Here is a 25,652-nt window from a genome sequence, read left to right as displayed (position 1 = left end):
TACTAAAAATCTATATACGGTGAATTGGCTGAAAGTCTCTGCCACCATTCAGACTTATTCAAATATTTATGAAAACCACCTGGAAGGCATAACATTTGCATTGAGACAAAAGGTTATTGAGCTGGGGCACATTGTAAATGGTCCCACAAAACTTCCAACAAATTCAAATTTAATGGTAACCTGCTGGAGAAGAAAAATGATGCAATATGTTCATGAGCTCAAGGCGTTGTTACAGCTGAGCAGCTTAGTCTTATTCAATGCTACATTAACTTTCCCATTTATGCAGCTTCTGTAAAATAGAAAGCCTGCGGTGTTCTGAAGCATGCGTGTGTGTGTGTGTATGTGTGTGTGCACTTTGCATATGTGTGTGTTAGCATGTCCACCTGAAAATATATTTGTATTAGTGTGTTTGTGTGTGTCTTTAAGCATGAACGCACTCCGATTGGTTTTCTCCTTTTACTTTGTGCTACAGCCCAGGGACACGTGAAAAATGATCGAAATAATGTTTTCACATTTAGGCTTCTGAAAACACAAATGTTCCCATGATCCTTTGGAGCACCCCTTTGATTTTCGCCATTATTTTCTGCGGAGCAACTGGAAATGCTTTTGTATTTTAACAAACAGTACCAGAGAAGCAGTTGTGCACATTATTAGATAAATAAATGGTCTCCGTTGTGTAAAATGTAATAATCCGTCAGGGATGACGCACCAAGAGATGCGAAGATGCAACGCTGCATTGCAATTCTTCAATGGCTGCATGAGCTGAAAGCCAAATAACCAACTCCAACCCAGGAATCTTCAGTTCGATCATACTTTATGCTTGCCTGATGATGAATGTCCCCTGTATTGAGTCGGCATCAGAAAATCAATACTTCTCAAATTGAAACAGTATAGGGTTGTATTGATCTGTGCTGCTAAATCAGAAGGAGAAGGCTTTGATTGGACGTTGCCAGACAGCTCTGAGCCCAGTAATGACACACTATCAATTTTGGCTTTACACTGATAAATCAAGTCGAAAATTGGATGTCAGATTTTTTTTTCTTCTCGCTTTCCTCTGAGGGACTTATTTTCTTTTCCCTCTCCTGTTGACCTCCGACCTCCACCAGTGAATTATAAAGTTCAGTCGTGTCAAAAGTGAGAAGACGTCAGCGTCGGGATTAATGATAGAAAAGAAATCTATGAAATTGAAAAATCATGGAGCCATTTATTTGCATGTCACTGGTCTGTTATCCAGCTCTCTAATTCTCATGTCATATTTGGAGGCAACCTAAGGCGCTTTTTTGTCATAATCAATTAACTAGATCCCAAATCTTTGTCCTTTTCTCTGTGTAATCCTGTATTAGGTTCATTATTTTATCTGTACTCATTAATAGGAAGAAATACTTATATTGGATATTTTAAAATGTGTGTAATTTATGTTCTATCCAAATTGTTTTCAATTACGTTTTGTTATTATGCCACTCACAATCCTCCATTATCATATCCATAGTAAATAAATAGCACAGAAATTACACACTTTTTTTTAAACAAAACACATTACTTCATTGTGTTACATTACATTGCTGTCTTCGGGAAGTGGAGTCAAATTATAATGCGTTTTTCTTTTTAATCCAAGTTGTCTAAACTTTTGGTATTGGCCAATAACAGTACAAGTAGTTTGGTAGTATGCTAATGAAAACTTAGCCATTGTCTGTTTAAATTCTCATGCTAGCTGTGCAAAACACACTCGGTCTCAGCACTCTTCCCAAGCGTCATGTCACACTGAATAAAGCTGACATCCACCGATTTCCAATCGGCATTTTTTGCCATGCGATGGCGCGTAGCTGACTGTGCTAGGTGTCCAATAATACTTCTTCTTATCGTCCGTTTCCTGGAGTTTAACGTAGCTTGAAACAGTCATTCAGGTGCTAATTGCTTCAAAATGGCTGTCCGTGACAAAAAAAATTGAAGTCTGCGGTCACAGTGCACAGGCATCCCGGTGTTGCGTTCGTGCCCTTTGTCAACGTCAGCACTATAGCGAACAGCTGATGGAGGACCAGCATACCTGGACCACCTCAGACCTTAACTTAACCTGACTTGTGTATTGATTGTCAACACTTTCTCTTGTATAATTACTTTTTTTCTTTTTTCGGTTGACTGTAAGGAGGGAGATGAAGAAAAAAGACAGTGTCAAGAGATGGAGAGTAGTGGCATGTATTGATTTGTTGGAGGTGGAGAATGAGGGAGGCACCATTTCCGTTGAGTAACGGTGCGAGTGGTCTCTTGTTTGATGGATGGCAGCAGTCCCGTACTGGATAATAACTTGGTGATAGAATGGAGCCTTCCAGTTACATATGGCTTGGTTAAGTAGTCTCACTGGGAGTGGTTGAAAGGTTATCAAATCTAATAGCAGCAATTGAAGGGAAATATATACTGCTCTTATGGGATTTAGACCCCCCAAAATTGGGATTTTTGGTCTTGGGTCTAAATAAAATCAGAGTTTGCAAGTCACACCATGTGCACCTCATGTCATTCCAAATCCGAATGATTTTATTTTTCCAGTATGGAACACCAAAGGAGAATTTGAGTATTTGTTTCTGTAAGAAGTTTTACCTGATTTGAGCTGATTAAAGACACTATTGTATTCTGTTGAGCTGCTTCACATCAGAATTTAAATTTGTCTCATATTTGCATCATTGATTATTTTCCTGTTTATCACTGTGAAGCTTCTTTAAAACAAAGTCAGGCCATTACTCGCATGATCCTTCAGAAATTGTCACATGGTCCTTCTGAAAACAGTTGTGCTGCTTAATATTTTTGTGGAAACTGTGATACATTTTATGCAGGATTCATTGATGAATAGAAAGTTCAAAAGAACGAAAATGTCCATTTTTGGACGTTGAGAGCCTTGGTTACTATGAATTGTGACTGTATGGAGTCCATGTATGGTCTGTCTTAATCTTTAAAAATTGTCCTTTGGTGTTCCACTGGGGGAAAAAAGAGGGTGTGTGAATAATGACTGAATTTTCATTTCTCTGCCAATCTACAGTATTTCTTTAAACTAATTAGGGAAATCAGGAGAGAACAGTGAATGTGATTCAAATGATCTTTCAAATGACATTTGAAGACTGATGGAGAAAGTATTGAAACAACTCTTAAACACACCTTTCCCCGAATGACTTTCATTATTGTGTCTAGCCTTAAAATAAACTTGAAATAAAGTCTTCTATGCTAGTTTCCACTGAAACTTCCTTTGTTGCAAAAAGTTTGGTAAGCTGAAGTCCTGTGGCCACCATTTGCAAGCTAGAAACTTTTGCAACGATTCTTTCACCCACAAACCCCTCCGATTGTTTTTGACCTACACAAAGTCACTTCCCCTTAGGCATGCTTAACCTCAAAGTCTGTGCTAATTATCTCTGGGAAGAGGGCCGTTGGAACGATCATTAATTTCAACAGAAAAGAGCGCGACTGCTAGAGTTTTCCCACTCCGTTGGCTTTGTCTTTGATGAGAGATGGACGGTTCGCCGAAACGGGCGAGAAGGGACGCCTGACCTGTACTAGAACTCTGTCTCTCACCCAGGCAGCCACGTCTGTCTTTATCCAAAGCAGTGACCCGCAGTGCAGGCCTTGCCAGTCTTCAGCCAAAGTGCTTTTTATGTGTCTGCTCAAGTATTTTAGTTTGATTCAGCTACATAATGAAGGCTTTCCCTCACCGGAAAAATACTGTAATTTGATTGGGTTGTGGTGGACTATCACATGTATCACATTTTGTCACATTTCAAAGATTATAAAGAAAATTTAATCAGAAATAAAAACATACACTGAAAAATAAAGGTTCTTTATTGGCATTTATGGTTCCATAAAGAAACGTTAACATCCATGGAACTTTTTTTTAATTAAATAAATGGTTCTTTATAGTGGAAAACAGTTCTTTAAATGATTAAAATGTTCTTCAAACAATGAAAAAAAAAAAAAAGGTTCATTGCATCTATGAAATCTATAATGCATCGTTGTGAAAACACTGTTTTACAACCTTTATATTTAAGACTGCAACTTGCATCATATTTAAATGTTTAACTTGAAGGATGAGACTTGAAAAATGGCTGATAAATGCCTGGATACTCTGGAGTGTTTATGTATGATTTGGCCTTGATTTAGATATACACTGTGTGGAAGAAATGAAAGCCAGGACAAAGATGAAAAGTTCAAGCTAGAGAATATATTCAGAGAAGATCTGTTTACCAAAAGCTGTTTTTCTTAAATATTGCATGAGGCATCCTTTTTTGTGGCTTTTGCAGTCAGGCTACCTCAAGCGTAAATAATTTCCATCTGAGGTGCAATTCCATGAGGAATACTGTCTCAAATAAAAATCGTAAAAGCATATTAAATAATCTCCATCTTGGAATGTATTTTGGCTGTCAGACCCAAAAGATCAAGCTATATTAGTTTGAAGTAGTGCTAAATTTTAAACAGACGTATGCGACGGGAATAGAGAGGGCATGTCTTGGCTTGACTTCATTGAAAGTGTTGAGCGTGTGTTTTGTGTCTTGAACATGAAGAATGGCAGCCGTAACGTCAAAGAGTCAGTGTGGCACTGAGGAAAGCCAGGCAACCCCCAAAATAGAAAGCAGTCGCTGATTACTGCTATTTTACTCATTATGTTCCATTTATGTCCCCAATGGAAGCATTTAATGAGAACATAATGGTGCCTTATTGAATTTCCCTGCCATTCTCTCATGTGCCACAACAAGAGACTATCTGTAGTGATGTTATTTCCAGATAATCATCAATGGCCTCAGTGACTGTGATCATGACCATATTCTTCTCTTGAGCTGTCAATTAAACATGTTAATTTAAGGTTAATTTAGTGTCCCAGCCAAAGGCATCATTCTGCATGGGCTCCTTTAACCAATGAATTAAAAACAGCACATGCAGACAAACTGACAAACTCTAAATGAATTACTGTGGATTGTATGCTATATACAGTAATATAGAAATAACCCATATAGTGACTTATAAAGACATTATCAGTGTTTTATATGCCACAAAAATCTGCATTTTCTCAACAAATAAATATTAATCTTTGCAATAAAATGTGATTAATTCAAAATATTTGGCATATAAAAATGTTTAATTTAACTTAACTTTATTAAATGTAACTTAAAAGGGGTCCTATTATGTTTTTGCACTTTTTCAACTTCATTTCATGTGTGATGTTGTTGTTTGAGCATACAAAAAAATCTGCATGGTTACAAAGCTCAAAGTCCACTCAAAAGGGAGATATTTTATTTAACAGAATCCACTTTCTAAGAACTATAACGAACGGCTCGTTTGGCCTACAATGCGTTTTTTCTGGGCTTTGTGAAGTCACAATTTTACTCATTTAAATAATCCCCGCCCACGGAATATGCAAAAAAACGGATGAGGCCTGGTTGAGCTGCTACTATGTCAAAGACACACTGTTTTATCCACCCCTTTTCCAAAACTCATTTGTTTGACATTCCTAAGGCTGACAAACTTAGAGTGGTTAAAATTTATTTTAAACACTGTTCTTGAATATTATAACCCCACCGTTTATCTGTGTGCTGCACATTTTACGTGGAGAACGGCTTCCAGAACCACAATGCAGGCTACGCACAAAAGCTTCTCCTGAAATGGAGCAGTTCCCACTTTGTCAGTACAATCTGTTGTTTGTGGATCACAACTTGTATGTCTTATTATTTGTAGTTGCGTTTTCTATATTAACAGTTCCAATTATACGTTTTTTTGTTACTCCGCTTGCCTGCTAGCCAACATTAGTGTTTATATAGTGTCTACTGTAGCTTTTGTAAGCTTTCGCTTTTTGTAAGCTTTCGCTTTTGTAAGACTGTTCATCGCCCCTTAGGAAATTTAACCTTGGTTTTGTGATCGATTACTGTTTGTATTACCTTAGTTTTCCAACAAATATCATGATTAAATTGTATATAACATTGAGGTCATAAAATGTAAAAAAAAAAGAAAAGAAAAAAAAACATACCACTCTGAAACGTCCTGTGAAATCCGTGCTTGCAAAGTCCGTGCATGAAATCTGTTCTGGACGATCCTATTGTTTGTTAACATTGTCAGGGTCTGAATCGGGCTCAAATTGGTTTGAAATTGCCGTCATCCTTAATATTTACAGTAGAGTAGAACTCGCAATTATGGAGGGGCTGGACATTTCCTGAACACGTGCTAAGCACTGCCAATCACAACACACTGGGCCCACTGACCAATCACAGCACATTTCGTATTTTGGAAGGAGGGGCTTCAAAGAAACAGGAAATAAACGTCGCGTTCGGGCCAGACTGGGGAGAGAGGAGCTGTAATAATGTAAAATAGCAGTACAGTACACCCCAAAAACAAAATCAAGATTAAGTAGTAAAAGAGCATAATTTGAACCCCATTAAAATTTATATATATAGTTTTTACAGAAATAAATACACAAACACACACTCATGCAGTATAAAAAAGGACTGTTTATACACACAAATGATATATATATATATATATATATATATACATAGAGAGAGAGAGAGAGAGAGAGAGAGAGATAGATAGATAGATAGATAGATAGATAGATAGATAGATAGATAGATAGATAGATAGATACAAACACATACTGTAGGCCTTTCCACAGTGCCTGCAAACAAGTCTTATTTGTTTAATAATATCTGTTTTTATACTGTTCACAGTGTCAAGTGATGAAATCAGATTCAGTTGTTCAGACAGTCGGTTGCCATAGTGATGAAAAGTCAGCACAATGGCAAGAGACTTTCTTCTACTAAACTGAGCAACTGTCATTGTGGAAAGAGGGGACAACTGAAAATGCTGCCTTTGCTCTTGTCCGTACACAAAATAAGTGCCTGAGACATTACTGTATTTTATGCATTATTGCATATACTGTATCCAAAACCACTTGTACATTGACCTATATATTCAAATAATTACTACATAGCAAATGCTACCATATGGGGAAAGAGACACTACTGCACATTGTGTATGAATTCATGTCCCAAAGGCCAAATAATAATAATATATTATTTGACAGTTTTGAAACAATTTCAAACCACCTTTATATGTGGTTTAGATTGAGATTGGGATTTTATGTGTTTATTTATTTATTTTTGTCTGTGTGAACAAGGCCATATTCAGAAAGGCTCCACTCAGAAGACGCAGGCTCTATTAGACCAAAGAGACTCAGAGGTGGTCAAAACAGCTGTCTACTTAGAAACAGTTACACCCCTGAATCCTCCCACTTAAATTAATCTTTGGAGATGTACAATGAAGGTCTGCTTGCTTTGACCGTTCAAGCCCTGCGGAGCAGCACGGTAACAGGGTAATCCATCTCATGAACCAGCATCCCATAATCCCCCACAATACCAGTGTAAAAGCCCAATATATCATATCTGCAGCTGGGCTTTCCAAAAAAAAAAAAAAGAACATAGCTATATATATTGTATTTTAAGATTAAATTGTTATCCTTTCCTTTATTTCCCATTTTGCCATTTTATACTGAATCATGGCTGTCACATTTTTACAGCCTTTCACAAACAACACATGCCCTATGGACACAAGAGTCCTAAATCTTGTTCTCACTCTCTGAGTGTGTTTTTAGTGTGTGGTAGAGAGAGGGGGATACGCACAATTTTTATACCAGTCTTTTGTGATGCATTTAGAAAAAAAAAATAAGACCCAAAGCAGTAGTAAATAATGACTGGCATGCTGGTCGGCTGATAGTTTTGGTTATCAGTGCAGGGAAATTAGCTTTTAAAATGCAGTTGGAAATCCATTTGGGTGATTGATGGGCGATGTGACTAATAAATTTGAGCCGCTTTCGAGGAGGGCCGGCCCTCCACCATCCTTTATGGCTGTCATCATGAGCCGCACGATTGGTAAAGTCGAGCGTGTCGGAAGCTAATTCCAGTGAGTGATTACCATTCAGATGAAACGGCTATCAGGATCCACTCTTTAATGTGAAGACCAGCGAGAATAGTCTTTCCTTTTTAAAATCTAAAACAATTAAGTAGCCTATTACTGTTTTTATTCTCCAATAAAGACTCCTGGACAACAGCACTAACAGCTAATATTGATATTTATACAACAAGTGCTGATATAACATCAAAGAGACTTTTTACTGAACTTGTCCTAAATGACATACTGTGTACTTATACTATGCACCATGTACTCAACTGTCTAGTGTATGGATTTTATTAAAAAAAATTGTCTTCCCTTCTGCTATGTAAGAAAATCTGTGACTGTTGAGCGCATGAAGAGTCCAACATATTTTGGAAAAATGCTAGATAAGTATGGTGGCAGGGAATGAATATAGAGCAGTTCACTGCTCAGCTGGTCCCACCTCTTTGATATTGTTAATGGTCAGCTGATGCAAAATCTTTTGCAGATTTTTCCCTCTTTTACCCTTACAAGGCTTCATCCCATTTAAATAACAAATTCATAGCATTCTTGTCGCAGCATAATATAGGCGCCCTCAGTCTGTGCATTAGTGGTGGGGATTTGTCAGTGACTTTAAATGAAAGTTACATTGTTACGTCAGTAGATGGCGACAAGTGATTATCATGAGTGAGTGCATTTGAATCATTCACTCAACCGTTTAGTTTAAAACAAAGACTATAGAATAACACAAGACTCGTCACTCGTATTGTTTTGAATGGGGAAAAGTGCAACGCTCAATTTGGCAGAACAAGTCCCGTCTTCTAAATAAGAGCCAATCGCCGATTGGTAAAATCATTGCTTCACTGCAGCTGCCGTTAGAAGCTCCGGTTCCTACAGATACAGTCAGACGTGTGCTTCAACTGCACATGCTCATTAGCTTGATCCAGCCTGAAACATGTCATTTTCTGTCATTATTTGTGCGTTGAGCGAACAAATATTTATGAGACAGTTGTTGTCAGATTTTCATTGGTAATTTCAAATATGAAATTTAATCGTAAGCTTGGCGAACTGTTTTGGATAATTTGATGTTTCCCCATTCAAAGAGATAGGAGCTGCACTTCAAAGATGGCCGCCGAGTGAAATCACTTGTCTTAAAGGGACTTTGGTTTAAAACACTGATTCATCCAGGAATGAACAAGTGGCTGTCTATTAGTTAGTCAGTGAACCGTTCATTCGCCCGATTTATTCTGTATCAGTGAACAAAACGAATTTGTCGGGTTGTTCTGCGACGCGAAACAAGTTTGCTTTTCTGTTTTTCTGCACTAGACGGACATGTTTGACTTTTCTGCTCACATCTTCTGCAGCAACTAACGCATAACGCAGCATTCTGAAAACATGTCGCTCAAGTTAAAATAAGAAAAAATGCTTTTTTTCTTTTTTCTGCCCGGCGTCTGCCATTCTAAAAGGCAAAATTGCTTTCTGTGTGAACTGGCCTTAATTCTTTTGTGGATTACAAACAGTAAAATTACACACAATCAGCATTCCTGCTTGTGTCATATTGCTTAAATATATATATATATATATATATATATATATATATATATATATATATATATATATATATATATATATATACCTGTTGCTTTTGAAAAGGACTGCTGTAACCGTTTTAGTGGGCCTAAATAAATTGTTTAAAGTTTACAGTATACATCCACAATCTCCCTGTGGAAAACCCCTCTTTTGAGCTGGACCACCCTGGGTGAGGAAACTCACGTCATGGCACTTTTGGCACTGACTAAATCCGGCTCTATATGTTGACCGCAGGGTTTAACGTATCACTGGACCCCCGTCCGATCCTGCGGAAACCACCACCAAAGTAAAAGCATATGCTTTAGGGGAAAGAGAAGGTGAAGAAATGTAAACGGTGTCATCGAGCACCCTTCGGTTTATCGTTCATTGTAATTCCGAGTGCTTGTCTAATCCCCTTATTAAGAAGAAAACGAAAATGTTTGGGCTTTCCTCTGAATTGCTGTACACAGCCGACATACTGCTGTCAAACCAAATCAAAATCATCATGTACGCTGAGGGAGGGGAAACTCAGAAATCTTCAAAGTGTACGTGCTTGGATTTCTCCTGCGGCCGCGCGCTACATTGCCTACTCGCAGGCAGCTTTGGATGTTCTAATCTTAAATGGTAATCGCCTGGTTGCCTCAGTGGGATTTACATTTTTTTTCACGCTGTAATCTTGCATTTACAATGTCATTTACGTGACTCTGGCCCGTACGCCTCTTGACATCTCTGTCTGGCTCTCGAGGTATAAGACTGACAACAGACAAGCCCCAGACACAGCGCTTTGCTTTTCATACCCCGGCGAGTGATGAACTTTTGGCATGCCGCTCATGTATGCAAACAGGCTTTGTTTCCTACACACACACACACACATACACACACTTTCTTGATTGATGTTAAACTGAGAACGAGCACTCGTGTTGCTGTCAGAGCTCGGTTAAGTCCCTTGAGCCTCCTGATTTCTTGACATTTGTAGATATAATATTCACGCAACAAGGAGCAGCTTTTGTGATGTGATCCTGCTGTAACACTTTAATCTGTTTAGACTGCCTCAATATTATGGCAGAGTGGAGAGAGGCCCATTCAATTCAATCCATAGCTTGGGGCAAACACCTCGGTAGGATCTGAAGATTATTTTTTTTAATGGAATGGCTGCCTGGTGTTAAAGTGAGAATGTTGGCTTCTTTTTTTATAATTTGCTTGTTGTTTTTTATTTTTTTCTTAGTGGGCAAATAATAAAGTTGTTCTTATTATTGTTGCTATTCCAGAGCTTTTTTCATGTGGATTTAATCATGTGGATTCATAAAAAAAAAAAAAAAAAAAAAAAAATCTTAAAGGGATAGTTCACCCAAAAATTTCTTTTTTTTAAAAAATGGAACAATTTTTTTTAGCATCTTCATGCAATCCTCATATAATAACAGTTTATAGTGACTGTAATGATAAGTCAAAAAAAGAAAAAGAAAAAATTAGAAACAAATCCCAAAAGCACTACATGATAGTTTTGTGTAAAGTAGCATTGTTATTTACTGAAAATCTTCCCCTCCATTGCAGCTCTTAAAGTTGTCATGAAAGGGAAATTCATCATCTATTTTCTAAATGTACATTATTGTGGATGATTCATTAATTTTCTTTTTTTTTATATTTGACCTTGTAATTTTTTATCAAAATGTCATAACTCGATCCTCCGATGAAACAACAGACATTTGAGGCCTTCAGATCTTCCTCAGTCCAATCAACAAACGATGGATTGAAACCCTCCATCCATTTTTTCTTTTTTGATAAAGATCTGTCACTACTTCCATTACATTGCATTGCACAATATGCATTTTCAAACTGTTATGATGTCAGAAACAATGGCGTTGGTCTCTCAATGACATGACAGTTTGACACTTCTTAGCATAGACGTAACAAGATTATCCATGAATGACAACTTGAATTTTAAACACAAAGCTATTGTGTGTTCATTATATCCTATTTCATCTACAAATTTTGCACAAATCAATCTTTTTTTTTTTACAATATTGTATCAGATAGTCTCTTTTTGTAAGATAGAACAATCACTCAAGTTATATTTTATGATGGGAATTAGTATATGGCTCAAAGTGGATGGTGTATTTCCCCATGAGTAGCTGGTAATGAAGATAAACCACATGTGGAATTTGGTGATTGTCCCATACCATGCTGTCATCTATCCCCCAATTACACCAATCATCACTCTCTAAATCCTCTTTGGAGTAAATTAGCTGCAGTATTATTCGGTGCTGGCCTGCTTTTCCCTTCTGTGCTTTTCCCTTTCCCTTTCTCTCACACACCGTTTTAAAGCCTTTGAAACATCTCCAGCCCGAGCGCGCTCGAAACGTTCTGCACTTAGTAACCTGATGCTGGTCCCTGCCCTTAATGGTTTGCATTAGCTGCAAGCAATAAAATTAGCCCAGGTCCCTGCTAATGTTGGAATAATCATTTACAAAGATGGTTACCACATGCTGTAGCTGTTTCCCTCTCATTCCCCGCGCTCCCCTTTTTTCTCGGCCTCTCATTTCTTCTTTTATACGGCCTCTAATTCGCTGTTATTAATAATGAATAAAAACGCAATTTTCTGCAGCTTGCTCCAGGGCCCTGGGAATCATTTCAATGAATATTTCAGCACGTTATTTTAATCACAGCTGCACATATGCGGAGGGAGGGGGTCTCTGTTTTATTGGCCTGGGGTGTGGCTATGGTGAGACCCCGGCATCATTAAAACCCCTCTCCGGCTGCATAGAGGGTCCTAGCTCTGATTTACAAGACTTGTTAAAAAACACAGTAAAAAGGAGCCAAGCTGCGCCATTTATACTTGTAATTTGATACAGTATTTGTTAATGGGACTTTGCTGTTATTTATTTGTGTGCTGGATAGCCACGGCTGCTGTTTTATGCACCAGGGGTTCTCGTGGAAAAGCGTGTCTGGGTTTCTGGAGCTTTAATGAACTTCATGAATTAGCTTTATTTCACCAGATATCGTTTGATTCTCCCTCATGTGGAACCCTTTGGTTTGGGTGCCCTCCAAAATGCAATTCTCCATAGCGTTGTATGTAGAATATTACACTACTATATAAATCTAAGTGCTTTCTTGTGTGTGTGTGTGTGTGTGTGTGTGTGTGTGTATGTGTATGTGTATGTGTGTGTGTGTGTGTGTGTGTGTGTGTGTGTGTGTGTGTGTGTGTGTGTGTGTGTGTGTGTGTGTGTGGAAGCCCATTTCTGCCACACAAAAAATCATGCTTTGCTAAAAACTAATTATAAAATAAAATGTCAGAATTATGACATATAGTAGTCAAAATGTTGACATAATTTGGAACTCAATTTTGACATTATATCTCATAATCATGACTTATTATTTCATAATTTCACCCTTTTGTCATAATTATGACTTATCATAATTTAAACGTTTTGATCATACAAGTGCATGTATGAATTAGTATGTCATAATTCTGACATTTTATCTCATAATTATGACTTTTTATCTCATAATTATGACTTAGTAGTTAATAATTTGCCTTTATTGTTTACCAATTCACCAAAGCATGCTGTTTTCAAATGTGATGGAAATGGGTTCAATATATGTCTGTTTCTATTGTGCATATTGTATATATATATTGTGTATATATATTGCTTTAATTTTAGCTTTCCAACTTGTTTTTTTCTGATTCCTAACAGGAGTTCCTGTCTTTTCCCCTTTTCCAGTCAGCTGCATGACTTCTGGCGTCTGGATTACTGGGAGGATGACCTCCGGAGGAGGCGGAGATTCATCCGAAACCCTTTTGGCTCCACCCACTTGGATATTACGTGCAAATCACTGGAGGACTACGGTCAGTAATTCTGCCAACAGCCAATCAAAAATGTTGCTGGACTCTGTCAGTCTTGCTCATTATCCCCAAATTGCGTTCATTTCATACAATGACATCATTGTTCACCAAATGGGATACACATATGCGAATTAGAAAACCTCCAATCAACTCTTGGACGCAACTAATATTCTCAGAGCTGAGAAATAGTTCGTTGTCAGCTTTATAGGTTGTATATTTATGGGCCTTGTCAATTGAACATGGCAAGAGGGTTTTATGGCAGGTTTTTATATTCTAACTGCACACATTGTTGAGAGGAAAATTGTGCGCCATGTTTTTTTTTTTTTTAAACGTTTCTGGCTTTTGCACTCAAACATTTTTCCTCATTGACCCGTTTGATCTTGCAGCGTTGCCCACCGCACGGCTGTCGATTTGGCTCTGTGTCTTGCAACAGAGGCTTTAAAAGAGAAATGGTTCAATACTATTAACCACTGCGGGCGCTTCTCCTCCAGGCATCAAATTGAAGATACGAGGGGGAGTTTATTAACCGAACAAGGGCAAATCTATTGATTCTCAAGTACAATGGGGCGACTTCTCTCCTGTTCTCAGAATAGTTACTGTAACTATTTCCATTACACTTGGGGAAACCTACTAGGGGCAAAGGCAAGTGAAATAGGCCCATTTATTTAAAACAATATAAACAAGTGAACCCTTGATATTAGCTCATATAGAGGCATATGGGAGTGGTATTTGACAGCATGTTTTGCTACGATGTTGTTTATGGCCACCTGGGATGCTAATGGATTGCACTTTAATGTAATGAAAAATAAACTATTTGATTATAGACATTACATCTAGATTTTGCCCTAAACACCACATATTAACCAGTGATTTGATTAATTTCGGTGTACATATGTCATTTTAAAGTGTGTTCTGTGACTTGTTATGCAGTAATATTGTGTCTATCTACATGTCTGGCCTTTTGTGGCCAACTGTTTTGAGGCCATGTCAGATGGTCTGTGTGTCAGAGCCAGAACACACACATGCAAACTGGTACATACACATGCCAGCTGTTCCTTGACCTGCAGGTGGCCCCTGCTCATGTCACATTTTTTCCCCTCCAATTCATTTTGCCACCATATCTAAATTCACACTGTCTTTCAAACATATTACACAGCATATCGCATGCATTTCTTTTGAAGCTCACACCACTGCAGTATTCCTCTGGCCCGGCTCCCTTTTCTGCCTGTCCTCGGTAAGTTGTCAGTGCGTCTCGGTGGACCTGCGGTCTAGTGTCTGGGGCCGCTGTGATTGAGGACTTGTTGAGGTCCCCAGGCTTCTCCCAGTCTTTAATGAGTGGAATAATGCATAAGATTGTCATGTGAAAGGGATTGCCTGTAGTCAGATGTTGCCCCCACAATGCCATAGAGAGAGACTGAGGGAGAGCAAAGACAGGCTTATCTAGATGGGTTTTATACAAAAAAAAGGACAATTTTCTTAAACCATCACAGTACTGCTTTTATTTTATATAAATATGAGCTTATTAAAATTATTCATTTGAATAATGTGAATTTGATTATATTCATTTAGTCCATTGCTTCTAACAGCACTCATAAGAAGATCCCTTAAAGGTAGGGTAGGCAGTTTTCGGAGAAGCTGGCAATAGCAAGTTAGCTTTGAAAGCATAAGATCCCACCCTCCCTCCAGAGCATCTACAAAGCCACGCCTCCTTCAAAACGCATGAACGTGTACAGCAGAGTCTGCGAAGCATCAAGAGATGAGAGACGGCAGTAAACTACCTCATGTCTCAAAGAACATAACATTACAATAATAATGAACATAAACCATTTAAAGAGCACTGACCTGTACCACTTGACTGCTGCAGATTCATTTCGGCGTTGATCGTGTTGCCATCGAAACGCATAAATTCGAGACATGAACCGCTCAGAGTATAACGTCACGGGTTTCCATCTCTTCCAAATGTGAACGCAGCATAAGCTCGTTGTTTTGGTTCAGGAAGAACTGTAACAGATGGCTACTGTTTCTGTTGCGGTGCTCGGTGACTGACGTCTGTCTAATTCTGCATTGCATTAAATGCGCTGATGATGTGTGATGTCTGCGTGAGCAGGTGCGTGGAGGTATGGAAATACACACGTAGGCAGGTAGGACATCGTACCATTGCATTCGGACCGAATGCAATGATTGGATGAAAATGTTATGATCCTATGCCATTCAAAGATGATATACATATAAATACATTTAGCCCACTTAACTTACTGATTGCTATCAGGATGTGAAGAGACTTTCAATCAGCATAACAAAAAAAATTCTGGAACAAATCGCCTACTTTGTCTTTAACTGTAATGAAAGCTATTAATTTACATGTGTTACATGTAACACTGTACATATGCGTGGTAAGGCTGTATCGAATCGTTTGTAGAAAGTTTCTCTGTGTTTTGCTGAACTGGCAGTAGTGGAGGTTTACTGTTGCTTTTGTGACTAGGCGTATAGGTACGTTTAGTTACCGTAGGTGATTTAAATAAATAAACTGTTAAGAGCACATATAAGTTTCCATTATTTTTGCCAGAAACCAGAGATTGAAAAATGACTGCTCTCAAATGTCAGAACACTGGCAGTTGACAGCAGTCACTGCATATGGGGCTTGTTTTTATTCACAATGACATATTTTTATAGCGCTTGTCTATGTTAGAACGTACGCTGTGTTTTAGCAATATTTCAGATTTCCTCTTGTGCGAAATGACATGGGTGGACATGACATATGTCTCGGGTTCATTCGAAAAATATTCTAACTACCCTAGAAACAACATCATTATATTTGATTCATGGTAATTTAATGTATTTTCTGTGGATGTAATATGATCTTCAATCACTGAAAATAGAAGAACAGGCTGAATTTAATGGGACCTCAAACGGCTGACCATGTTGTATAAGCATTTGATAAACTGTACTGCTCTGTGCCTCATTCCCAGGTACCTTTGCATATGTTTGTGGGAAAGTTTGCTTTAAAACAGCTCAGTTTAGCCTATTAGACTTGGAATTGGGCAAGCATGAAATGGAAGTCAGGTTAATATTGATCCTGCTCTTTAACAGCCTGTTCTACCTTGGGGTGTCCTTGCCGTCTCATTTTCAGGTGAGCAGCTCTGCCTGACCCATTGAACCCCTTTGGACAGAGATCTTTATAGCTTGTTATAAGAGAAAGAGTAAAAGAGAGCCAGAGGAAAAGCGGAAGTAAGGGTATGTGATAATTCAATGCAAGTTAAGTTTAATCGACAACTCTTAATGTTGATTACCACGAAAAATAAATATCGACTTGTGCCTCTTTTGATTATGAAAAGCAAAACTGTAGGTTACAGTGAGAAGCTTAGAATGGAAGTGAATGAGGCCAATTTGTAAATGGTAAAATACGCACTGTTTCAAGACGTAAACAGTATGCATTTTAACTTGATTTTAGTGTGTAGTTATACAATAATAATAATATTTCATTCAACTATAATAATATAGAAAAATATTTTTTCTAGGATACCTGCAGGTCCTTAAAAAGCCTTAAATTTAGTCTTATCAAATTTAATGTCATAAAAGTCTTAAATATATTAAATGGTGTAAAAAAACAGGAATCACAATACGACCTATATCTTAAAGTCTTAAGTCTTAAATTTAAAAACTCTGCAGGTAGCGTTTGTGTGTGTGTGTGTGTGTGTGTGTGTTAACAGATATTATACCACAAATATGCCACTGTCGATTGACCTTATGTTGTATTTAACCTGTCATTTACCTTTAATTAGCATGTGAAAGCCTAATCGAATTAGCCCAAATATTTAAATGCACAGGCGTTCTAAATTCTGTGCACACAGATTTCATGTGGGCCTCCTAATCAGCCATATGGGTATGTGTGATACAAAATGCTTCTCATATGAGTAAAACTATAACAAAAACTTTGCATGGGTCTCCGGTTTCACTTCACGAAGTTGGGTTTCTTTTTTCAGAGCTGACTGCAGAATTCCTGGCGTTTGATCGACGAGCGCAGCAAGCCCACTTTGCCACATTGTTTGTGCGTGAATGCACTTATGGCACATGTGCAACATTTTGTTTGAGTTATTATATATCATTCAACTGCAGAGACATACATCTACATGTCCCACAATCCCTTTTTCCATGAGCGTGCATTGTGTATTTTTACAAAATACACAATGCATCTCATCTGTCAATCCCAGAATGGAAATATAGGTGTATATATTTTTTTCATTCTTTCATGGCTACAAGTGGGCATGACTCAAGTGGGGCAATAAAAGTGCAAAGCCAATACCTCACAGCTCCAGCCATACATAAAACATAGTCTGAGCAACAAATGAAGGCCTATTTGAAGCCTTTTAGTTGGGCTGAAAAAATTGTACCGTAAAACTATCAAGCACTTAAATATTTCCAACTTGAGAGCTTCTCTCACAAACTGTAAAATTCCTTTTGCCACAAGCTATGCGCAGTTTTCCTTTGATGTGACTTTTGAAAGAAAAGAGGCAAGTAAAGAAATCAGTGTGTTGAAGAAGTCACATAGTGATGGAATGACAGAATTGAATTGCAAAGTAGAGTCTTTTTTTCATTCCTTTTTCGAAGCCTTCAAAACCCCAAGCTACTCACTTCTTGGCGTTTATCAAGTAACAGTTTTCCACCAATGAAGGATCTATTTCGAGCCCGCTTCAAATGTTTGGTTTTCATCATATCATGCTAGTCACTGGATATAAGTTCAGAGCTAAGTCTACTTCAGCGCATTTTGATTTGTTTGTTATTCTACACATACGTCAGTCAGTCAATGACAATTCCCCGTCCCCCAGCTGTATGGATCAGATCCAAGCTTTTAGCGAAGAACATCATTCAAGTCCCACAACGACTGGCAGGCCAGCCATCACCTGGTCTTTCTCAACCCTGCTGTGTCATGCCAAATTTGTGCCCTGGGTAACATAAACCCTCTGATGGCAGAGCGGGTAAGCCGTGCTGGGCTTGAATAGCCTCACTGTTGGCCGTGATGGCTCACAGGAGTCCAGTGAGCGAGCTTCAGGGGTGCCGATAAACGAGGTGGTTGACAATACAAGCGAGGGGTTCTTTTGAGTCACTGGGGAGGTCCGAGTTGTAGCGATCTCGAGTTCCCATCAAGTCTCATTCCTAAGACTGACAAATGATCGTCTATGTTACTAGAGAGCTCTTATATGTGACCATGCAGGCTTTCTATCAAAGGCTTGCCATTCAAGAGAAAAAACAGGAAGCTTCTGTACCGGTGTCATTGCTCAAAATAGCAACATGCATCACTTTATTCCAGAACCTAGTGAGCTGCTTTCGTAAGCAGCATTCATGGCACTCCCGACCAAAAGGTAGGAACATAATTATACAGTAGCTTCCTAAAGCTTCCCATAGTTCCTAAGGTAAATTGACTTTTTGTGGCAGCACTGCACGTATTCTTCATACAGAATACACTATAGTGTTCGGTGAAAAAAAGAGAGAAATCATTTTACCCAAAATTATTGTGTTCCACATATGTTTATGTTTTTTAGAGTACCACAGTTGTTGTATGAGTTGTTACCTATGTAGAGTGCACAATAAAGTTGGATAAGGTTCAATGTAAATGCGAAACAAATGATGAAAGAAATAGAATTCTGTCACCCACAACCTGAACAACCTGTATGACTTTCTTGCTGACCGCAGAAGATATTTTGAAGAATGTTTCAACTGTTTTTTTTTTTTTCCATACTGAAAGTCAATGGGGTCCAATGTTGTTTTTGAACCTCACTGACTTTGAAACATGGATGTGAGTAAATGATGATTTTTATTTTGGGGTCTCCTGTCAGCTACTGTAGTCAGGTATCTGCAAGATGGAGGAGAAATTAGAATTATCTGTGGAGATGAATGACATGTAATTGTAAACCCTTTTATAATGTTTGTGCTGCTGGCATAGATAGATGACAATAAAGAGCATACGTTGATTAACGTCAATCTTTAATGTGATGCGTTACGCAGTGGTGCAATTAATATACAACATTTTTCCCACCAGAATGTTCATTATTAGTGACATAAAACCGATTCAGTGTCAACATGCAATGATATATTAGCGCCAATGGGGCTACCAGAACTAGAAACTTCTACAAGTTATCAACAAATGACGAAATGCATTGACCAGGTCTGCTGGGACTTTATGTATGTACAGATTTTGTTTGTTTTCCTTTTTGTGGCCTTGTTTTTGTGTAAAACATCCTAAAGCTAAATATATATTTTTTTACTCCCAAACTCTCTCCATTTGCCCAGGATAATTTTCTTGTCAAAACCCTCCTGGTTTATTTTGTCTGCGTTCCACCGAGGTCCTAAGCTTTATCTTGCCAGTCAAGACTGAAGCTCAGCCCCATCAGCTCTCCCTGCTTTAATGCAGGCGTAATGACGGTTTACAGAATTACGGTCTTAAGTTTCCCTCCGTCTGCTTTGATCCATGACCGCTCGCTGGCTCTGTGCCTCTAAATGTTACACGCTCCCTATTTCCGAAAAGCGGTCCCACTTCTTCCTTGGCTCTGATGAAAGCTCTTGAGATATGAGACTGAGCAGGAAGCCCGCTGTATTATTTTTTTCCTCTCTCTCCTTCTCTTTTTCTTTCTTCATCTGTGTAGTGGTGTTGACAACATTCAAACGTGACCGCTTTGAGACAAGGTACATGAACCCCACGGGATGGTAGGGAACATTTTAAACACTGCACTGAAAAGAAACATGTCAAAAGAGTGTCAGCCACTTTCTATTTCTGATAAGCGTTTCTTATTTCCTTTTTTCCCCCACAGAATCTCTCTGTTCTAGAGTTTCAGGCAAATCTGACCTTATACAAGACAAATCCAGTGTGCAGTGATGTGTGTCAGGCCTGACTGCTATTTTTCTTTCTTTTCTTAAGTAATTAAAGCTGATGAATGAATCTTATTTTGTTCGATACAAAAGTGGTTACACACTTTTTGCATTATTTTTCTTTTTGATAAGGCTGCGTGATGAGCTTTGGTGGTGTCTGCAGTCGCTTAATTGTACTGTCGGTTCAATCTCGTTCTTGTCTGGATATAGAGAGCAGATTGCATTATGCCTAATGGGCCTTGAAGTGTATAACCGTCTGCACGTGCTTTATCGTGAGTCTCTTTAAGGGAGAATTAAAGTGTCTTAAGGTTCCGATATACTTCAAGTGAAATCGAAGAACAACTGGTATGACGTCATTTCGAACAATTCAGGCCAAAACTAAGTTCGTTTCAGGAGTTCGAAATGGCTTTCCAAAGTGAACTTTACGGAAAAGTTCGCTCCAGCTAATAGGTAGGTGTGGTCTGAGGTTCCGCCTTTATTGATGTGGAAATCTTAGGCAGAGGCTATTTACACTAACTCTGCCCTCTGACATCTGGTTGGGCCAGACAAAATTACAGAAGACGCTGTTATCAACAGTAGCAATAGTGTAGTGGTAAGGCGCATGGTGGAAAGTTTTGACGAAAATCGTCCCGTGTTCGAATCCAGCTTTTGCCGAACTCGCTCTACTACCTTTTCCCATCACATATCAGATCAGAAAGGCATTTATTTTCAATTAAAATTAAGAAAATATTCGAAAAGTGGAAATAAAGTGTCTAACGTGTGTTTAATAATAAAGTGTTTAGGGTTAGAGGTAGGTGTAGGGCGGGGTCTATTGTGCCAATAAGGCGGCATCTATTTCATGATTTTTATAAATATAATAATTTACACTCTGTGTTATTATTGCATACCGTGTAATGTACAACAATACTGAGGTGCAATTAGTATCTGCCACTATTTTTAAGTGTAAATAGCATCTAACTACTATTTACACTTATTGCAAAGAAAATACTACTATTTTTACATAGTGTAAATACTAGAATTTAGCACTATTTGCACTTAGTGTTAATAGCCACTGCCGAAATCGTATCGTTAATTTCTTCTGTTCAGTCCGTCGAGGTCGAACATCTACGAGTAAAAACATGAACACACTTCTTTTTGCCCCTAAGCAAAGAACGAAAATGAACTTCGCCTTAAGTATAACGGGGCTTTTAAAGTCATGAAATGGAAGTTGCACTTTTCTGATGCATATTTGAGTAAAATGGCTTCTCGAACAAGAAAAAATGTAGGGCGAGACTTGAATTTGTCCATTGGGGATTGATTGGATCGATGGATCATTGTGGTTTGCTATTGGTCGATCTCATGTGAGTGACAGGTTGTCCCGCCCTCGCGCCAGTAAACATGTCATCAGAGAAGAGAAGAGACGTCACTGGAAGAGGGAGGGGAAATTATTTTGATTAAAGATTACGAGGGTGCATGACTAAAAAAAATAATGTGCATGGATAAATAATTTATAATAAATACTGCAAAATGTGACTTTAAACTGTGTCTATAAAACAATAGAGTGAAATGTGAAGGTTTACCTGTGTTTCCAGATTTTGAACTAAAAAGTGTTACGCAATTTGACATCATTGCAGATACTCATGCCAGATATAATTTGGCATCCTATAACAATCCTATAGCAAAATCTGCAGTATTTGTCTTATTGTTCTGAAAATTCAAGACGTCCCAGATATAATGCGTTAAAAATAAAGCACAAAGTTGCTACATTGCTTGGCAAGCATAATCTATTTATCCATTGTGGCTAATTGATTTTCTGTGCTCTCAAATATCTCTAAGATTCATTAAAGCAGCACTATGCAGCTTTGCCGATTTCTTCGCTGTTTTCTCGCTTTTTGCTCGCGGGTTTCTCTATAGAGCTCCCCCTACAGCTTCGGAATAGATATTTGACAACACTGTCGTCAAAACTCGTTAACTCGTCAAAGAAGCCAGCGAACGGCGGCCCGCCGGCCCAAAGTTGCAAGGGTGGTTTTTCGGCTCACAGGCGCTCGGGCGGTGCGAGAAGACCACCATTCAACCCGAAAACAGTCATATAACCATTCCAATGACTCCGAAGCTGTTCGGTTAAGATAAAAAAGTTACTTAGTTCACCTTTAAGAGACACAAGAAGCTTGCCAAGAATGCACACAATATTTTTTTTAAACACACCTATAATCTACATATAAAGACAGTACATGTATCATTTTTAGGTATTGTGATTCTCAAATGTGCTTAAGTACAGATATTGTCTGCTATTGTGTCCTTGCAGACCCCGAGGAAGACGAGGCACTGAGAGGGAGGAAGGGCTTCCGAGGCCAGACGGTGGTCAGCCAGAGCCCCGAGACAGAGCTGATGCTGGAGGCGGACGATGACGCTGTCAGTCTACTACAGGAGAAAGAAGTGGACAACTTGGCAGGTGAGTGGGTCTATACATAATACAGAGTCATACTTCAGCTCCTTGACATGGCACTTTCCTTCAGTCCTTCAATTAAAGGTTCTATGTGTCACATGGGTTTGGATTAATCATTAAATAATAATAAAAAGCATTTTAAACACTATTTGTTATATTAATGAGACTACGTAGCTGTAGGTTTAGCCTACCTGTACAGAGAGGTCCTGCCGTGAGCACTTCATCTATAATGTCTGAATTAATTCCACATTTGGTAGCATGTATTTATTTATATATAGCTTAAGCGTGGCATTTTGGCAGAATGACAGAATTCGACACAGAACAGATATATAAATATATCTTACTTGTCAATCTAGATGCAGACCAGTGTAGTTAGTGTGGTTACTTTGCTTTAGGACTGTGTTTATGTTTTTCTGGCAGTGTGTATTTAGGGTTAAGTATTGCTCTGGACAGTGTTACTTTTTTATGCTGAATGTTTATTTATTTATGTTTTAAAGACTATAGTATAACATTATTTTAAATATGTCTTTCTCTTCTTTCTTTTTTTTTTTTTTCTTCTCACAGCAAGTTTCGGTCCCCGGGTTTTTATTTCCAGAGGCAGGTTTGGCTATTTGAAGAGAGATTAACCCTTCAAAAACCAATAATACTACTTTTAACAAACTTTTACTACTTTTGGAATTAAATCAAATATGAATCTAACTAACAATCAGGAGTTAAGCAAGATCAATTTAGATGAGTTAATAATTTATAGCTACAACCTGAACCTTTCCAAACATTTCAACTGCTGTTAATGGCAGTTATGAAATCAAATGTTATGATTAATCTTTGAAAGATCATGAATCTGATGATTTTTCCTTCATAGGTGGTTCTAAAATGGTCTCATCACATTTTTTAAAAAGCGGAATCATTTAATTAAAAAAATCACTTAAATTTCCATTATGCTGCAATATGATAACAGAATTACTACTGACTGGTTGTCCTCTCAGTGTTAGTTGTACTACGTTAACATAGTAAATTTGTATCAGCTCTATGTCGGAAGATGTTAGATGTGATATATGTATTCTGAATGTGCAACAGACATGTTATTAATAATACCCAGAATAATCAATGCCTCGACTCGCTCTGCAGACCTTCATTAGTCAATGAAGGTTAAAAATGAGCGGTGAGATATTTATGCGTCTGTAGAAATGAGCCAATGCTCTAATTTATCTATTTTTGTATTATTTATGTTCTTACCTATCTGAAGTGTTCTTTGTAATGCTCAGTCCTCTATGCATAGCTGATTTTGTATATTAAAGCTCCCAGCACACAACCTATCAAAACTCATTCACACTATCTGTGCAGTTCTGTGGGCCATTCTATAGTAATCTACTTTGTTTTTGACTCTGTAAGATTACATCATTAGATCTAAATTAGGATTGCCTCAATTACCTCTAATATTTTCCCACTAATGTCAGCCAATTCGCCTTACAGGAATGCAGACTGATGTGTTGCCTCTGTTAGTTTTCTTCCATCTATGTTCAAAGTAATTTTACTGGAATGCTATCAATCATAGATCCTGGCACAGCTTATAAATTCCTGATATTTTAAATAAGCACCTTCATAATAACTAATATAAAGCACCAAATGCACTGATTGTGTATTTTCAGCACTTATTTTTTTTTTCTTTTTTTTAATGTACTTTTCAGTACTGATTATTTTAAAGGCAACATTTAGTTAATATATGGGGAAAAAAAATCAGCAAATACATTTAATATTGTTCAACTTCAAGTGGGCTTTTCATCAATGAAAATGCTCTTATTGCTTGTATTTATTATTATGACTCATGGCAGTAGGTTTATGATGTGACCTTTTCAGTGATAATAATTTTATCTGCTCAACATATAGTTTAAAAAACGTATGCATGTTGTCTATATTGGGTGTTTTGTTTTAGTTCTGTTATCTGAATTGTGTATCTTCACCACAAGGGGAGCTGTTCTATCTGTGTCAGCATGCAGTGTGTGTGCGCTGTTTCTATTTCGAGTAGGCCTGCACACTATTGCTAGTGCTAATGAGAGCAGTGTAAACAACAGGCCAATCAACAACAGCCTTCTCACAGCCAATGGGAGGGGCTCTGTTTGCCTGCAGCCAATCAGAGTACAGGAGCTGTCATGACTGTATTTACACATAACACTAATCAGAATAGGTGTGATGTGAGAGAGATAATGGTACTGTTTCCTCTTTTTCTTTCTTTCACATACTCTCTGTTTCTCATACTTATTCACATTGCCTTTCACACTAAATTTTACATTTTAATTAAATGTATGAAGCTGTTTAAAATAATTAAAATTGTTTATTTTATTTATTTTTTTAATCTGACCCATAATATATCTCATGTTCTGTATCAGTTTAATGTTTAATATCTAGGCTACGTTGAACTCTGATCAAACGAATATTTTTTCTAATTTTTATATTCATATTAGGCCCCTGTAGAAGTGACAGAGATAGAGAAAACAATCGTGTTTTCCCAGCAAGCCTTTGTCTCGCCACAGTGACATCACAGTCGATATCTCGAGGCAGCCTGTTTAGCAGCTGACGTCAGGACACAGCGCGCGCGGCCCGGCCTCATGCAGCTCAGATTTGCTGAGTACAACTGCACCTGTTTCATTCCAACATGATAATCTGATAATCCTCACTAGTAGGCTACTCTCAAATCAACACTACATCACTACATTATTATTATTATTATTATTATTTGGGTGTATAGTATAGTATAGTATAGTATAGTATAGTATAGTATAGTATACTGTAGTGCTATAAAATTGGGCTTTGTAAGAAACATGGGCCTAAATGTTGTTCATGTGTATTTACAACAATCGAGAAACGGTCCAGTCCAAGCGGCAGAGCGGAGATCACATGTGAAACCTGATCGCTCTGATTCTGTAATTCGAAAGTTTTTGCTTCATCCCCATTTTTTTTTTTTTAAAAGGTCCCGGGAGGCTTTAGATCTAAACCCCTCTGCCCATTGGATTAATGCTGTATTGTGTCTGGATTCACAAGTGTCCCCAGTAGCCTCTTTTTCTA

General features: G+C 38.0%; 1 protein-coding gene across 5 annotated transcripts in view; it reads left to right on the top strand.

Moving 5' to 3' along the window:
- The window catches only part of nbeab (neurobeachin b), a 286,723-nt gene that overhangs the window by 176,124 nt on the left and 84,947 nt on the right, over nucleotides 1–25,652 (top strand). For 3 of the 5 annotated variants that reach the window (XM_084126146.1, XM_084126145.1, XM_084126147.1), the window contains 2 exons: nucleotides 13,152–13,303; nucleotides 22,449–22,595. In XM_084126146.1, the coding sequence (XP_083982272.1) occupies nucleotides 13,152–13,303; nucleotides 22,449–22,595 (299 nt within the window). Of the gene's footprint in view, nucleotides 1–13,151; nucleotides 13,304–22,448; nucleotides 22,596–23,153; nucleotides 23,187–25,652 lie in introns of all 5 variants that reach the window. The other 2 variants (XM_084126151.1, XM_084126150.1) reach the window with 2 other exon arrangements.

The sequence above is a fragment of the Abramis brama genome (genome assembly GCF_963993115.1).
Source record: "Abramis brama genome assembly, chromosome: 10".
Classification (NCBI taxonomy): Eukaryota; Metazoa; Chordata; class Actinopteri; order Cypriniformes; family Leuciscidae; genus Abramis; species Abramis brama.
Note: the sequence above shows the minus strand (reverse complement) of the source record. Positions and strands in the feature narration are given on the sequence as shown.